The sequence below is a fragment of the Phaethon aethereus genome (genome assembly GCF_964289735.1).
Source record: "Phaethon aethereus genome assembly, chromosome: 19".
NCBI classification, from domain to species: Eukaryota; Metazoa; Chordata; class Aves; order Phaethontiformes; family Phaethontidae; genus Phaethon; species Phaethon aethereus.
Window position 1 is genome coordinate 4,491,179 of NC_138595.1, and position 17,561 is coordinate 4,508,739.

The window sequence follows — 17,561 nt, forward strand, 5'->3', positions numbered from 1 at the left end:
GGTGCATGGGCACTCTTATTTCAGTGCTAATTTTATTTAAAATAACCTGTTCCTATTCCACCTCAGCTAAATGCAAATAAAGTGAAAGAGAAAACACTGTCCAGCTTTTTATATACATCTATTTCCCAGTCATTTTGCATATATATACATGTATAAAAACACAAGTTACTATATCTGATGCAGTTCCTTAGCTTGTGAGCTGTAGTCACATAGCATTTATTTAAATATAGTTTGGAGACATTGTACAAACTAATACATTTCCTTTGTCAGCTAACAAAGGGGTTTGACAAGCTACATAGCTTTTGTTATAACCACATTTATATTACAGCTGCTAAGTGCTAACTTGTGAGTTGCACCATTTAGAAAAGCTAGAAAAGGAACTTGTATAATCTACTACTTTGGCAACAGTCCAGCACTGTATCCAGAGATACATGCTCTTAAAATCACAACATGTTTGACTGAAATGAAGCCAAAAGAATAATTCTTTACAAAGGAGAAGAGCTAAACTCTAATATGTTAAAAGTGGCTGTATCGTTATTAGGAGTTCCAGCTCTTTGTTCAGTTACAAAGGAAGATAGCTCCATTTTGATACCAAGTACACGGGCGTTATTATCCCTTTTCCCTGCTCCCCATTTTGCTTTCCTGGAGGGGTAATTGCTAGGGCTGCTTTCAAGAGTTTGAACTATAGGTACCTGACACGCACCTGCCAGGAGTTCAGCAGAGCAGAACGGCATTTAACAGTGGTCCCTGTTTGCCTTGCCCCTCGGAAGTTTTGCTTCTGTAACAGTAGGATTTTGTCTGGTTTTTTTATCTTTGACAGGTCGCTTTCCTGTTCATTTTATTTATACTTAATTGGCATTTAAAATGATGCCTGCTGATTTTAGATGTATTATTTCAGCTCCCATCAAAATTACTCTAGGTAATTCCTCCTCTTCTGAAGTAGGCAAAAAGAAATCGCTAATTTGTGGATAGCCCAAAATTCCATCTTGTTTCTGTTTGTAGACTCATGTGCAGCTATTACCTACAGTAACTGTGACCTTGGATCTTATTTAGCATTGTCGTTCGGTTTCCAATTGTTGGTAGATACATACAGGTATCTGCTTTTTGTACACGGGAACTTGCACGACCTACGTCCAAAATATCCTAAATGTAGTAACCCTTCAGGCATGCTACAAAAATATTTGCTTGGGAAGAGTGCTGGAAAGTGTTGAGTGTAGGCTAGCCAGTGCAGCAGGACAAGAGGTGATGTTTTTGAAGATGCCTGGCTGTGTTACTGGTTGAAAGGTTTTCTCATTGCTGCTCAGATGTTAGCTGTATTTCTGGCTTTGTATTAGGGTGTCTGTGGCTTTGGATCAGCATCTGCTTTCTCATTTAAAATGATGTAAGTAAAATCATGCAAACATAAAGAAAAGGTTAAGAGGGGCTAATAAAATTATTAGAGTAATAAAATGTATAAACTTGAGAGGAAATGTGTTATTCAAATTCAACTGATTGTGCATAAGAAGAATTGCCAGCTTTAAGAAGGGAGGTTATGGATTATATGTGAGGGGAAACTTCTTGATGAGATGAGTGAAAACTGCTTTGGTAGATAAAGCTCTGTCAATAAAAATGTTCCAAGAAGAGATAAGAGTGTGATAATCTGTAATAGGGTTAGAATAATACTCTTGCTGGCCTGTGATTCAGTCCTAATTCTAATGATTGTCTGGTGTGTCCCACAATCTTGCAATTAGTCCATCATTGTCACAAGTAACAGGGATACACCTAAAATAAGCAAATTACACTTCTAAGACAAACTAATCTTCTTAGAGCAGGTGATTTCAGGAAGATCATTCATGCACACAGAACATTTTAACACTGGTGATCAGTACTACTACTACACATCATCTGAACATATTAACAAATACCATAAAATAAAATAGCTTTTTCTGATCTCTATAATATTTACGGTCCACCTCCTGGATTTCCATCTTTTTCAACATTAGTACAGAAGGCTACACATAAGCTTAGCCAAGTTTTCACATTCGTGCTTCACAATACAGGAAACTATTTAATTATTGTGTTTCATATGCTGAAAACTCCATCAGTCTTGCCCAAAGAAGTGGAAGTGGAAATGGAAATAGCCATTTTTTGTGCATGGTGTTTAAGAGAGTTGTACATTGGTGCCCTCTACACACACTCTAGAGAACTGCATTACTTTGGTTTGGTTTCAAATAAACTTGAAAATGGTATGTGATAGATTTAAATAATTAAACAGTACTTCAGGAGCTTAATGAAATGAAAGAACCATTGCAATGACAAAGAGTTATAGTTTATTAGATTTTAAAATAGCAGAAAATGCTATTTTCCCTGAATAGAAGTGTCACTGACTCAGTATTATTATCACCAGCAAATGACAACTGTTTCTACAAAATGCCGTTTTCCCTAAAAAGAAGTGTCCTCCTTTCTAATAATATCCTATCGCTGTTCATTATAGTTATTTTATTTAGAAATAGACAAATTCAGGAATCTACTTTTTTTAAAAAAAGTAAACCATATTTTTTAAGCCTTGGGCCTGCACAGGGAGCAAGAGCACAGCACAGAGGTCCTGCCTCGGTGACCAAACCCTTCAGAGGAGAAACTGCCATTCACTGTTTGGCTGTAGGACGCCAGTGAAGTAAAGAGGATGAGAGAGGATGAGGATGAGACTGTAACTGTTTGGGAGGGCAGGAGATTAGAAAGTAGGAAAAAAAGTGACTTACAGTTGAACCAAAGTGTGTCGACTTGACTTTAAACCGCCTTGCAGTCAACGGTGGCTGTGATTTATTGGTGAGAACTCAGGTGATGAGGACCTAGCAATAACAAACATTGTGGGTCAGTTAATAAAATAAAAAAATGCATGTTTTTAACAAGACCAAATATCTGATGGGAAATTTACCAAATGATCAGTCAAGCCGTGTTAAAAAGAGAACTCCAGCTATCCATTTTACCAGCAAGTCCCCTCTACATTCCATATGCTATAGAATAGACCCAAATATGTTGTCTAGCCTTCTCATCATCTTGTATGACAGCGGGATTACACTACACGTAATAGTAAGATGCACTCACTACTGTATTCTGACAGCTTTTAAAGTGATGTTTGTTGTTGGAAAACTGTGCAGAGGCATAAGTGTTATATGAGGAGCCTAAATGGAGCCCCACTGTTTCTTTGTGTGCTCTCCCAGCTAACTGCACTGCTGATAGACAGCACTATTAAGCAGTCATTAGCACCATGTCTGAAAGCTTGGCTTCTGTTGATAATAACAAGCTATTCAGTATTTTGAGCCTTTGTAAGAAAAAGGGCACCTAAATGAGAATAATGAGGTCATTTTATGACATGCCTGAGGATATGAAACCATGGGTAACTTTTTAGCCCGTTTGATATGTGAACACATTATATTAGACTGTGACAGATTATTTCTAGTCTTAAAAAAAAAAGCCACTTCCATTAAATCACACCATACAACATCAACCAAGTGGTAATCAAAAGACTGTAAAGCACAACCTTCAAAATAATTCTATGTAACCCAATCAAAAAGAAAACATATCCCTGGACAGATACGTGGAGTAGAGCAAGGGGCTGAGATAGTGTCGGAAAACCAGCAAATTTTAACAGTTACCAAAGTTTAAAAGGATTTTATAACAAAAAGATTGTTTCCAATTCTGCATAATGTTTTCTTTTGCTGAATGAGATATGTGGACTATTTTGGCTTGGAAAAGATGAACAAACTGAAATTTTAATTTTAGACCTGCTTCTTGCTTAGAGCTGTTGCTGTTTCTCTTGAAACTGGCTCACTTTCCTTTGCAACGGGGCCCAACATTTTACAAAAGGTTTTGTACCACGGGGCTATTTCCAGATTCTTCATACAGTCGAGCAGCCTGGGTTTTGAGTGAGGCTATGGTGTGCATCCACTTCACATCACAGTCTCTTAGGTAGCATGCTGTTCCAATTCCTAGCTGTATTAGTCACGAGCAAATGCTACAACCTACGTAGGTCTATGGATTAACATAGTTTAGTTTGTTGCTCAGCTTTGCAGTTTAACACTCTCAAACTTCACAATAGCAGTAGGAAAAGTCTCCCTTTTTTCTGGTTGTTCTCCAAGGCTGCTTCCCATGTTTCTGCCTCCAGAGGTGGGGCTCTGGGATTTTTCCTAGGCATGCAAGTGTCACACAACATTCAGGCTGTGCTACTGAACAAAGGAAGCGTGCTGGCCCTTAGCTCTTTTTCTTCCTTTAGGAAAGCACAGTGACCTTTCCTAGACAAGTTGTTTGTTTCTGCATCTAGTTCAGCTTCAGTTTTATTGTATTTTCATTTTATGTTGTGTTTAGTGGTGTCATATGTGTGCAGTTAAAGGAGATCTGCATAATACAGCTTACTACTTTGTATTCAGCTTCAGTCACTGTATGTTTGTTTAATGGTAGAGCCTAAACGCACAAGCACAGCTGCTAAGAACTCAGTGCTGAGGTTTGTGAGCTCCCTCCTGCCCTGGGCACCCACAGCAGGTGCAGCTGGTTGAGTATCAGGGAGTGTGAGACATGCTCAAGACGTTGCCTGCGCTGGAGAGGACCTTTGCCTTAACGGGCTCCTGCGGCGTCACCCTGACACACCTCGAGCCTGGAAAAAGGAGAAGGCCACAGTGCCCTTTCCTTGGGAACCACTGAAAACTTACTCATAAAGGCTTAAAGGAAAGGAGAGTGGTTGTGGGAGCAAGGGCAGGTAAAGGCACCTTGCTCTCAGAGAGCTCCACTTACTGGCAGGCAATTTCTCTTTGCACCCATACATGAGTTACCCTAGAGGGAAACAGAATGGCAAATTTGCTTCTGTTCCAGTTTCTCTCCTTTTAATTTCCATTTTCTTGGTTTTATTGTTTTTTACAAAGGATTAACTCAGCGGTTCCATTTAAACTAGAAGAAAAGGTTTAATTCAAATTATTCAGGGACTTTACAGACTGAGTTTGTTAAACTTTTTGACTTCATCAAGCACTCAAGCTTATTAAAGTTTTTCTTTTTTTAATTAAAAGACATTAATGAGTGATTGCCCTTTTTTAGTGGACACTTTTAAGATTAAGCCTCTCTAATCCTGGAATTGGAGAAATATGCACATGCCCTACCTGAAAGGCAATTACAAATACAGAGAATAGCACATGGTGTTTGTTTTATCATCTTAATGTTTCATTAGATGTTTGCTGGTTATGAATTATCTATCAGCTCAAACATAACCGTTAATTCTGATTACCGCTATTCTTGAATCACTAACAATCCATTCTGAATTTCAACAAAACACTGTTCTGGAAAAATGGGAAGGTAGGAAAAGGGACTGCTTCATGGTATCTTTTTGGTACATAAAATAAAGCACTTTCAAATAGACTATAGATTTAAAATAGAGTGGTTATTCATTAGCAGAAAGGCTAGAAAAGAAAAAATGGTTTCTCGGTGTTCTCTCAAACAGGGGTATACACAATGGCTGGGGTGGCATAACCCTTTGCATCGGCCTAGGTCGGCCCCTCTTGACTTCCAAGGTGGGCAGAAATAGGCTCCAAGGACTGTACCTGGAATATTTTAATGGATCTTTATCATGGTCATAATTTACACCTCGGGCAGTCTTATTTTCAAAGCTGGAGAAGTAGTTATGCTGTTCATGAAATTAATTGCATAAGCCACGATAGTTAAATATAACATGTATTCATTAAAGACTGTGAAATCTGTGAAGTTCTATTAAAAGCTAACAGATAATACAGACAGTGTAATTGCAGGAGGCAAGTCTGGCTTTCCAACATCAAGAGGTGGCTTAAGCTTTGTTTGTATTTTAGACATATTTCTCCACTATGCACTGGATTAATCTTCTAGTGTATTTGGCTAGAAGGAGTAAAGGACAACTCACTGGGAGGGATTTCCTGCTACTTTAACTCTGTGCTTTTATGTACCGAACCTTTAGATTTCTACAGCATGTCCTGTTATATTTATCGGGTGTTTTTAGAGCCCAAGCTGTCAAAATTAGGTAACATGGGAACTTTAGGTCTCAATATTTTAGGTCTCAATATTTTAGGTCTCAACCTTAGGTCAAAAATTTTTCTAATCCTTAAGTTTACAGAGAGAATTCCAAAAAGTATGCTGAAAGACTCCAATGCTAAAAGCTAAATAAGAAGAAAACAGATTGTATTGTTTTTCATCTCACAATCTTTGGGTCAAATGCAGGATTTTTAGAAAACAATTTGTAATGCTTAGAATAATGAGAAAGTGCTTACATTATCAGAACCTAATCAGCAGAATCTGCAAAACTTCATTTAAATTCTTTCATTGAAGGTTTTTATTTGGCAGAACAAAGTAACTGTTTGTCTCAAGTACAAAAATGCTGTTGAGAAGAAAATCAAGCTGGTCTGGAATCTGCAAACTTAGGAATTCTTCTCCTCTGGATTCCACTGTATCTGAATCATCTTACTTTTTAAATGGCTACATAATTTGGATTACAGCATTTCTGAAGTTATGTAATGGGCAAGAGTTCTCATGAAAAAAATTCCAATGCCAACTTGCTACCATGTTATGACACTGCAGTCCACAAGAGGTAATTATGAAAAGGAAGATAATCTCACAATCATAAGTTTTAAGCTATGACTTTTTCCACTGATTTTAATATAACAACCTTTCTAAAAGAAGGAATTTTTTTCCAAGGAATTAAGTGCTTGATAATAATTGTTGTGTTTTCTTTCTCCTCTCTAGTGTTCATAATGGCTTCTGGGCTTTTGGTTTACCCTTTTGGTTTCAACTCTGCTACTGTGAAGAGATTCTGTGAGAATTCAGACATCTACTATGCAGGAGACTGCCAGATTGGCTGGGGGTATATGCTGGCAATTGTTGGGGTCATGTTGTCTGTCTTTTTACCATTCTTTGCAAAATATGCACCAAAAGAGCACATATCTCCAACTCCAATACCTACTATTTTATAATATTTTATTACTGTTTAAGAACAGAACATTCCTGTCTACAGGTAATGGGCAGAAATTATAATAGCACTTCCATTTAGCTGTATTGCTAAAGAGAGTAAAAAGGAGATGGGGAAGAGAAGGTCAGATTCACAAAGACCAAAAGTGCATTGATAGTCTTCCGTAAGTATGAGCAGCAAACACTCTGGAATTTAAATAAGATTAATCAGCAGCCTTTATACTGCTCTAAACATATAGTGGCATAATGCCTTAGACAAAAAAAAAAAAAAAAAATCTGTTTATCCTCAAAACATCTGTCTACCTCCCAGTTTCTTTTGTGTCTCAAAATCGTAAGTCTTTTTAAAGCTTCAATTTACTTTTTATATATTATTAAATGTCAGAACTTTTATTAAGCCAATAATTTTAAAATTAATAGAGATATTTTGTTACAATCATTTTGATTAGTGAAAAAAGCCACAGCCTAAAGTTAAGATTGATATCTAAAAATAATTGTATACAAGAAAAAAGTTTCTTTTTAATCTATACATATTTGTAGTATCTGCATATTGTAAGTTGTCGGCACACTTTTTAATTTTGATCTGATCTTCAAGTTTTACATTCATCTTCATGAAGACTTGCATAAAATTTAGATGCCTTTTTTTTTTTTTCAGAGAGAGAGAGAGATCTAACTACTTCCAAAGGCTTCATGATGATTTAATAGTTTAACAGAAGAAAAAATAATGCTAGGAATTTGTTTTTGGTATTTCTTAAATTTCTTTAAAAATTATTTGAACTATTACAACCTTAGAATTTGGGTATTGTTGTTTGTTTTTTAAGACTGAAAAGAAAAATCTCTGTTTACAAAAATTTATGTGCCCGATAGCCCTTGTATGTAGTGATAATACAAGCCAGAATGAACTAGATGCTAATATTTCCATTCCTATTAAGAACCCATAATTGTAAAAAAAAAAAAAAAAAAAAAAAAAGAAAGAAAAAAAAGTGACCTGAAATGCTACTGGACATGACTAATAAGAATCTGGTGCCATGTCAGAATTAGCAAATGGACATATTTCATGTGTTTGTATGTGAAATTTGTGAAGTTGGATTTCCACCATAGCACTGAATTTGTTACCGTCAAGCATTGAAATAAGTGCACTTGATTGCCTTAGGCAAAAGAAACATTGGGTTCTAATCTCACCCCACTGTTATGTTTTTCATTTAAATTAAAAATTGATTTCTAATTCTATTCTCATCTTTTATTTTCTATTATTTATTAAAAAAGAAATAATCACATAGATTATATTTAATTCAGAGCTGTAATTCTTAGTTTTGTATTTTGGCACAAACCAAGTGATCAAATTTATTATTCTTCACTTAGCTGAGTCCAACTGATTCCTGAATTTCTTTCTTTTTTTCTTAATGAAAAGTATACATGAAGGGACAGACAGAGATATGTTGAGGATGTATAGGAAAATATAAACAGATAGAACAATCACTGTGTTATTTTAATAAATGTCAAAGACTTCTGCAGTCTTGTTTACATTCCTCACCCTTCTAAACTTCAATGGAACATTGCATTGTTTTCTAAAATAACTGTCTGTTGTTACATTTTCGTGCACTCTAAAAGTGAATTCTGCACATAAACTTAGCAAGTTCCATTACTAATATTTGAAAATACATATTTCAATGTAGAATTAAGTACACTGAGAAAGAGACAGAGAGCGCATGCTATGCGGTTTTGCTCGCAGTGACTAAGGAATTAAATCTTGGTTGAAGGAATGCCTCTGAATTAAGAAGAATAAATTTCAGTCACTTCTGCATAGTAATGTACTTTTCAGTAATGTCTTACACTTCTTTTAATGAGTGGCTGAAATTGATCATTTTCATATAAGAGTCAGAAAAGTGAGGAATAACAAACAACATGTAAAAAGAGAATCATCACTGCGAAGCAGAGAGACAGAGATGCAGACTTTTCTTTCCTAACCAACCTGTGCCTTTACACTAGAACCATTATACAAGACAGGATCAATATGGTTAAAAAAACAAAAACAAAATCACCAACTGAAAAATGTTGAGTAATGTGTATAAACTGTATTACGTAGGGTTTTTTCCGTTTTGTGTAATGTTTACGACTGTTCACTTAATGTTTCACTAGAAAAAGTGATTTGTTAGTGTAAAGTAGAAAACTTTTTTTGCAAAGATCTAAACACTTACTGAATGTAAAATTATTTTAGATTTTTATTAACAGCCATAACACACCTAATAGACACAAATGACCTATTCCTGTCATTACTTACTAATGTAACTTTCCCATGTGCAGAACTGGAACCAATCATTCAGCTGAAATCAGTAGGACTACAACATTTGGGTGATGTTAAGGACACGCACAGATGCTTGCAGGTCTGGTCCCACAGTTCAGGCTTCCTTTGTAGTTTTCAATTACTGTTACAATGGAGTCTTAAAATTTACAACACTGCTGTAGCAAACCCTTTACTACTTAAAACTCAACTTCTTCTGTTGTGAACATCAGAACATGTCCTGTAATATTCTGCACCTTTTATAAGTTAAGCTAATGCTTCCACTTGGAACTTTCTTTAATATTTTATAATATATAAGGGAAATCAAATATATGTATATGACCTCTACAACTGGATAGACGAAACTCTCTTTGAAACATCCACACTCAGAACCATCTTAGCACAGAAGGTAGAGATGGTAATGCAAACGATTCTTACAAAAGTTAATAAAGCACATACTTTAAATCCTTGACGGGAACATTAAGGGGAAGTGTTACTAACAGTACATGTGCTAACACTAACAGATCACTTTTTTAAATAGAGACTGTCTGTGCGTTAAACTGTGTAAAAGCGTTTTTCCTGTTACAAGTCAAATGATTTACTGGACCAGGTTCAAGTTTTATTCTAAATATATAATTTTTTAAGTGTAACTAAAAGCTGTATTTTCCATTAATGTGTTTCTGCATTGACTAGCTGGCTCCTTTTTAGAATATTAACTGTTTTCTGTATTTGACTTGTTGGATACAATATTTCAATTATTTTAAATGTGAAATTTCCAATTGCCAACACTGTATAATAAAATTTAAAAACCCAAAACAACACACTGCTCACTATTTTCTTGACAACTCTCTTGTTTTACAATTCCCAACAGATCTGGTACAAAGCTATTGAAGTAGGGGAACTAGCTAAGGGGAAAAGGAAATAGAAACAGCAGGAATAATCTATGAAAGTTAATGTTTGAAGGTAAAGACACACAAACATGTACATGGTCCATCCTTTATGAAAGATGTTTCTATGGCAAAGGCAAGGAAGTTCTGTGTTCAAATAATTATTTCTCTCCAACTTCCGCTGTGTCCTTGAGCAATCTTCCTACAGCTTCAGGGTCTGTTGCTATTTTATACAGGTGTTATACTGATTATTTATTTTTTTAAAACACATGAATCAGATAACATATCAATGGGAACCATATGAATACCTACTATATACAGCTGCATCCCCTGAAATCTTTCTGTAGTATCTATTATGTTCATTTCTAGAAAAGTTTTTTCACATGTTCTTGTAATCCAGCAAAGGAAAGGGAACCTGTTAGTTGGAACCAAGTGGAATAAAGGCTACCTTCTTACTTTCTTCCAAAGACCAGTTTTAATGCAATATGCAGAGCCAAAGAGAACTTTTTTGATGTTTTTTCGCTATTAAACTCTGACCAAGTACTCCTCAAAAGAAGTACATAATAGTATATACCATTTTGAAATAGGTATTGAAGGAATTTCTAGAAATTAAAGATAATGAAAAGCAATGGCAATCTGAATTAGTATTGATGATCTTTTTCTAAGACACTTGCACTACTGCAAAATTTAAACATTTTAATTCAGAATTTCTCCAGTAAAATCCAATCTACTGTGGAACAAAACCCTGTTATTGCATATATAACTAGGAAAGAGAAGCTATGAAAGTAATAATGGAAACAAAACATTGTTACTAACACTTATTGGGTAACACAGCACAGTGATATTTTAAATTATTTAATCAGATTTTCAGTATTAGTTTTGGTAAATGCTTTAGGATGTCCAGCCTTTATGGGTAACGATGAGTGAAAATCAGTTTTGGACAACCATTCTGACAGTTTTAAATTTCATTCATTGTTTTTACATATGCTGTCATCTCAACATCTGCAATTTTAACAAATTCTTGGAAAGTGTTTTGCTCTTGAATAGTTGCAGGTCTTACAGAGACGCACTTGAAAATGTTCCTTTTTGCATCATAGTTTCCCATGCACCTGTGCACTCGACCTCTAATTAGTCTTGGAAGCTCCCGGTCCTTCATCAAAAGCATAATAAAGAAATGAAAAAACTGTATCACCTTTCTAACATAAAAGTTTTCAAGATGTCCAGTTGTTAGATGTTAGTGGATTTCTGAAGACTACATCAAACGCAGAAGGAATTTACATCAGCTTTTTTGCTATTATTATCTCCTTAGAAGCTGAACTAAAAGTCCCACTTTTTTTTCTGAAACAATAGTCTGAGGATGCCTAAATAATGACTGGCTCTAGAACAGTTTGGGAACAATATGGGATAAGAATCCAGCTTTCCTTTTACACAGTAATTTTCTGTTTTATCAGAACAATGTATTATTATTTTCATAAAAGGGATTATAGCTAGTAGTGGCTGTGTTATGTAGGGACACAGAATACTTACAATTTCATAAAATACACAAGGCAGACTCTCCTTCCCATCTCTCAAAAGGAAATTCTTTGCCCCATATGCCCCAGGTGTGACTGCAGAATCAAGTGTGCCTGTACCATCCAGCAAAAATAAATCATGATGTACACATCAGAGGAGTACTAAGTATGACATACAAAAATACCACAACAACATTTACTACACAAATGCACTAAGACATATCAAGTCAGCATCAGCTTTCTGTGAGAACTTGCACTGACAGCACTGGACGTTCCAATACAAATGATGGGCTTTACATAGTCTTTCAATAGTAAAATTGTATATAATATCTCTCTAAACCGAGTGACCAAATGTGGTTTTCATAACTGTCACTGTAAACAGGTTATTCCCTTGTTAAGCAGAGCACAACACAATTGTCTTTAAGCTTTATTGCTCTTCATATGCAAATCAACTTTAAATATTTTCAACCTTGTCAAAATAAGAGTTTTCTGAGATGCCATTACACTGTATATTCTTATTCATCTTGTTTTAAAGAGTTTAGTCATTTCTGTCTTCTGGTATGTTCATTTCTCAGCTGTCAATTAAAGTGCAAAGTGAAACACACTAGAAGTCATCTATGTTTAGAAGTACTCCAGAATTTAGTCTATTCCCAGATTAATTGCATTAAAAATTACTGTAAAACTGTACCGCCCTACAGAAGGTTCCTTTTTAATAGGAAAATACATTGTAACACATACTAAAAACAAAGAAAGAAAAGAAAGCGCACAGAAAGAGCTTAAACGCTGGAGGATGACTGTATTATTAATTTTGTACCTATTTTAGTCAACTTTGATAGCTGAATGGATCTCCCAGCAGGAAAATTAGATGGTGCTCATGCCAGTATTTTGTGTTTTTAAGTATTCCAGCTATTGTTCCTACAGTTAATAACATTTTCTCTTGGCTGCTGTCCTACCATTATTATCAAACACAATCTACCATGCTTACCTAAAACTTCAAATAACAGTGCAGCTTTATAAGCATTTTGACTCCAGTGCCTCATACTTTCAATGACTGCAGATATGATTCGCAAATAATTCTTTTTTTCCTTAAATTTTAATTGAGACGCTGAAAATTCCTTTCAGAGGAAGATGAAAGCTCAAGTTAGAGATACACACTGACACAATTTAAAAAGGCACATAGACATTTATATATTATGTTAAATATCCAATATTTACATTAAAATTAGGGTATTTGTTCAGACAATACAAACAACTCCCTGCCAATTTCTATGATCATGCTGAGCATTGTAGGTTATTACAGTATGAAAATCTCATTTCTAAGTTTTCAGAAACTTAATGGTTTACTAAGGCAGCTAGGATTGATGAAAGCCTCATCTTTCCAAAATTTTCTTTTTCTTTACTCTTTTCTTCATTGTATCTTCCTATTAACTCTCTCTATAAGTTTACCTGACTTTTGTCTTCTGGAACACAATCAAATTGTTTTTCATTCATTTTATTTTGCTGAATATTGTGGTTAAATTTGTATGTCAGACTACGATCTTGCAGACTTCTTGAAACAGTGTTAGGTTTCACTGGCCATTGTCCTTTAGATGTAAATGTTTGGCTGGTTTCTGTTGTTTTGATATGCTGAGATGAATTATGGTTATCAGGGTTTTTTTTCTGCTGAACAGTTTTCAAACTATTGGAAAGGCTCTCAAACTTTTGAATAATTCCACTATCAGATCCTGAAAGTGTTGTGTTACTTAAAGGAGTATACTCATTTCTGTTCCAAACTTTAGTACTGGGAGCCTTCTCTCCTGCCCTGCAGTACAACATAAGACATGGTTCAGTATCAAAATATCTATTCTGAATACTCAGCTACATAATTACAGTATATAGAAGCAATCTATGTATTGTTGGTTTAACTTTAAAAACATCTGTTAAATATTTAGACTCAAAGCACTCAAGTATACACTTTAAATTTATCCATATACAGGGCAGTCATCACCCATGCTTACATCCAGCTGAATTCAATAGGCCTTAAAAGCACGCTTAATTATTGTCCTGTCCTGTAGAAGGGATCTTTCCTGACCTAAGATTCATGTCTTTTCCACAACTCTAAAATAAAATAAGCAGTTTTGTCTGAGAGTGATATTTCCAAATTCTTCTACCACCATTACCGAAGAAATAAGTTTGCCACAAACTCTAGTGCTGACCTTATTATTTCTAATACCCTTAATTTTATAAAGGCAGCTCAGAAATTCCTTCCATCTCCATTCCATTTTGCCTTTGAAGTCACTTGCCTGAAACATTCACTCTCTTTTTCCCCATTGGAAAGGAACAGGAGGAAGGGAAGAGAGAAAAAGGGCAATTATAATATTGCTGGAAGTTTTTCTAACAGCTCTAGACATCTGAATCTGTAAGTTTTTCCTTGGTTTCTAAGAGCAGAGAGTTCACAATTATATTCATTTTTGATTAAATGTGTTGATATAAAATTGCCCTAATGTACACTGATAGAAACTTGTTTGAGCCTATTGATAAATTTTGTTTGAAAGTGGACAAAACTTCAAGTAAAGGGAAATCTCAAAAAATTACATCTAAGCCAGCAAAATGGTTTTAATGGTAAGACTGAATTTTAGGCCTCATAATAAGGCTAGATATTAGGTCTAATTAATAGGCTTCATTATGTACACTGGAAAGATAGTTCATTTCAGTGGGTTTTGGCTCATAAGCACAATGTAATTATTCAGGACTACAGTGGTGATATGGGAATTAAAAGGGTCTCTCTGATTGCTACAAGAATATGGAAAAATGTAAGATATATTTCAACATGAGAAAAATTTTGGTTAAGGAAGCATAATAAAAATTAAAGACTCCACCAACCTGCAGGCATACAAGTTTTTTCCAGCATTTGCTAAATCAGACTTTGATGCATTTGGTGGTTTCATAAGGGAAGGAGCCATCTGATGTTCTGTTCGGCTTTCAAAGATAAGTTTAAAGTATCAGTGACACAGTAGCAGCTTTATTGTAAGACAGACAGATGGATCATAGTTTGTGAAACAATTAGTATCCAAGTAAAAATCAATAAGCAACAAATAATCTGCTTTTACCTACCCATTGGTTGCTGCTTTCTGTAGTTCAGCCACTTCTGGGTTTGCAGTTCCCCAGCCTAATTCTCAAAAGAGAAAGGATTGAATATGGATACAAACTGAAAAGAATGAAAGGTAAGTAGGTCTACTTAGGGCTCCTACTCTTTATCTGCTCAATGTTCCACAAACAGGGGACAAGAAGGAGGAAAAAAAAAAAAAGGAATGTGATCCTTTGATATCTGTCATTATAAGGCAACTTTTAAGAAGAAGGTTGCTTCTCTAGACAATGGTTGTTACAGACATTAGACTTATTAGCACGAAGACTTTTACTTTATTATAAGTAAACTTTTCCACTTATTATAAGTAAAACATTGAAAAAGTACTAGAGGCAGAATTCTGCATCATTCCTTCCAGGCACAATTTGAAGAACAGAAGTTCTCTTCTGTATTACAGGAAAGGCACCTTATAAATGTTTCTTCTTGTAACACAGGACTTGAATGTTGATTGAAATCAACTGAAAACAAAAGGTCAGAGTTTCAAGAGACTCTATTTAAATGCCAGTGCTACTTCATTCTCTAACACACAAAGAGTCAAACTCCCTCTAGGCACGAAGTATAAAAAGCCCAATTGTATAGAGGAGAAAGAAATTTCCTGGAGGACATATTTACATAATGAACTTTTCAGAAATAAATATAAAGGATGCATATAGCTCTTGATAAAGACAATATCTAATTTAATAAAATACAATCATAAAGTTAAGGTTTATTTGGATTTAAAGCCATTAAAAAAATAAAATATATCTTATTTACCTAATAATGTGGAAGAAAAGTTGTAAGAACTGGTACCTGGCTCATTTTTAAGGGGATTTGAAGTGAGGGGCTGCCTATTTCTTTTCTTCTGATTGAAGAGAGGTACAGGCAGACAACCTAAAATTAAGATTCAAATAATAATAATATACCAACAGCAAAAGGATATACAATCTACATTTAAAATATGCAAATAAAATTTGTTAACAATTATTTTACAGCACTCATGGAAATTACATTTCATAAAGACATAACAGACCAGCCATTGCCTCACAGAATTTATATTCCCAGCTCTCTGTCCTGCAAATAATCCCATGAATTAAACATTTCCCTTAGTGACCAGTCACCTGACTCCATTCAAAATCTTGCCCTGTGCTGCAATAAAACAGACAGCCCATACAAGCCCACTCAGGAAATGGCGGTCTAGGACTGAACATTGTATATCCTGTATGAATACCGTGTGTGTATGTGTATATATAAAAAAATAAAAGCATAATGAGGTATGAACTGTAAAACAGGAAAGGATGGATGGTACCTGCTGTGCTGTGAGTTGAAGTGTCAGCTAGACTCCTTTTCATTTCTTTGCTGTATCTTCATAGGCAACACTGTATTGATTACTCCAGATTTGCTCTATGGAAGTTAGATAGCAGGCAATGTAAGTTAATTAATTTTGTAAATATATACAAATTTTATGTGATTTTATGGCAGTTTCTCTTAACTCTGTCTATACACAGTTACACACATCACTTCAGACACAAGCCTACATGTGTGAGCAGTTGTACTGAATTTAGAAGATCCAGGGGTACACAAGCAACATGCAATTGCTCCTTGCAGATTAAGGGCCCAAATGATTACATTCTTGAAGTAATTATCTACTTTTTTAAAGTGGTTTAAAAATACTGAATTCACTTCTGAATTTAAAAGCACATACGCATTCTAATACAAGGATTTTTTTTTTTAATTCCTGAAAACAGACTACTAATAGAAAATACATACTTATGCATTGCTGCCAAGTGTGATGGCAAGGCACATGGCTTTGAATAAAAAAAATTATTTAACTATTCTATGAAAAATAGTGTCACACTTCAAAAAATAAACTTCTTTTCTGTACCTTATGGTACAAACCTAAAACCTCTAGCCAATTTCCTCATATATAAAAATACTTTACACATCAAAAAAACATTATTATCAGTCAAATATTATGAACAGAAAAAGTCTATATTAGCATATCAGGTATAGGTAGTTCACCATATTTGCTTTCTGATTAATCTACTTCTATAGTAAATGTCTACATATACCGTATACATTGAGGAAACTACACAGACTATTGTGTAGCATTAGTTGCTATTCTATCAAAGTTAGTGACTGGTGCATATTGCTTTTGGTGGCATATGAATAATACTGCGTACATGTGTGTATAAATAACTTAAGACATTAGCTCTGCATTTACTTTGATCTGGCAGTTAGCCATATGCAGCTATTAAACATGTTGCTAAGAATTAAGCACAAGTATCTACCACAGCTAGACTAATAGATAAATTTTCTCTTTACTTCTGCAAGATTACATGTGACAACATTACAGCAGCTTCCAGTTCATTGCTGTTACACAGTTTAAACTGTACCACTAGCACTAGGAAGCCTGATGGCCATCAGTAAGCAGCATACTTGTAAAATAAAATCCCATAAATGATATTTTAGTTTATAAAGCCCATTTTGGTATTACACAGGATTTTGGACAGCCTTGTTTTTCTTTCTGCCCTCTCTTGAAGGTAAGTAACCAAAACCCAGAGCTAAAGGTGCAGAAAAAAAGAAAGCTAAGGGTGAAGAACAGGAGATACCAGGTTAAGCCTCCGCAGTACTTCACACAGCGGCACCAGTCACAGACTAAAGGCAACGCCTTGCTGCTGTTCGAGGAACAGGGCTGAGGTAAAGCCCGCCAAAAATAACGGACCAAACCGCCGCCCTCTCGCGCCTGAGTGAGTGAGAAAAGGGCGGGAAGGGGCTGGCCGCGCCCTCCGTTATATGGCGGTCGCGCAGCGCCCGCTGGCGCTCGCGCA

The 17,561-nt window shown here is 35.2% G+C and overlaps 2 protein-coding genes across 2 annotated transcripts in view; one reads left to right on the plus strand and one right to left on the minus strand.

The window, feature by feature from the left end:
• LHFPL7 (LHFPL tetraspan subfamily member 7) overlaps positions 1–8,318 on the plus strand; it is a gene marked incomplete at its 5' end in the record, with an annotated part of 64,596 nt that extends 56,278 nt beyond the window's left edge. The window contains one exon of the mRNA XM_082008505.1: positions 6,733–8,318. Within this exon, the coding sequence (XP_081864631.1) occupies positions 6,733–6,959 (227 nt within the window). The 3' untranslated portion in view covers positions 6,960–8,318. The remainder of the gene's footprint in view (positions 1–6,732) is intronic.
• Positions 8,319–10,983: 2,665 nt separating this feature from the next.
• SPATA22 (spermatogenesis associated 22) lies at positions 10,984–16,082 on the minus strand (the record flags this gene model as incomplete). Its single annotated transcript, XM_082008522.1, has 8 exons — positions 10,984–11,269; positions 11,647–11,744; positions 12,616–12,745; positions 13,077–13,431; positions 14,493–14,588; positions 14,724–14,784; positions 15,508–15,624; positions 16,040–16,082. The coding sequence occupies 8 exons, from the start codon at positions 16,080–16,082 to the stop codon at positions 11,078–11,080; spliced, it is 1,092 nt and encodes a 363-aa protein (XP_081864648.1). The 3' UTR covers positions 10,984–11,077.
• Positions 16,083–17,561: the final 1,479 nt, after the last annotated feature.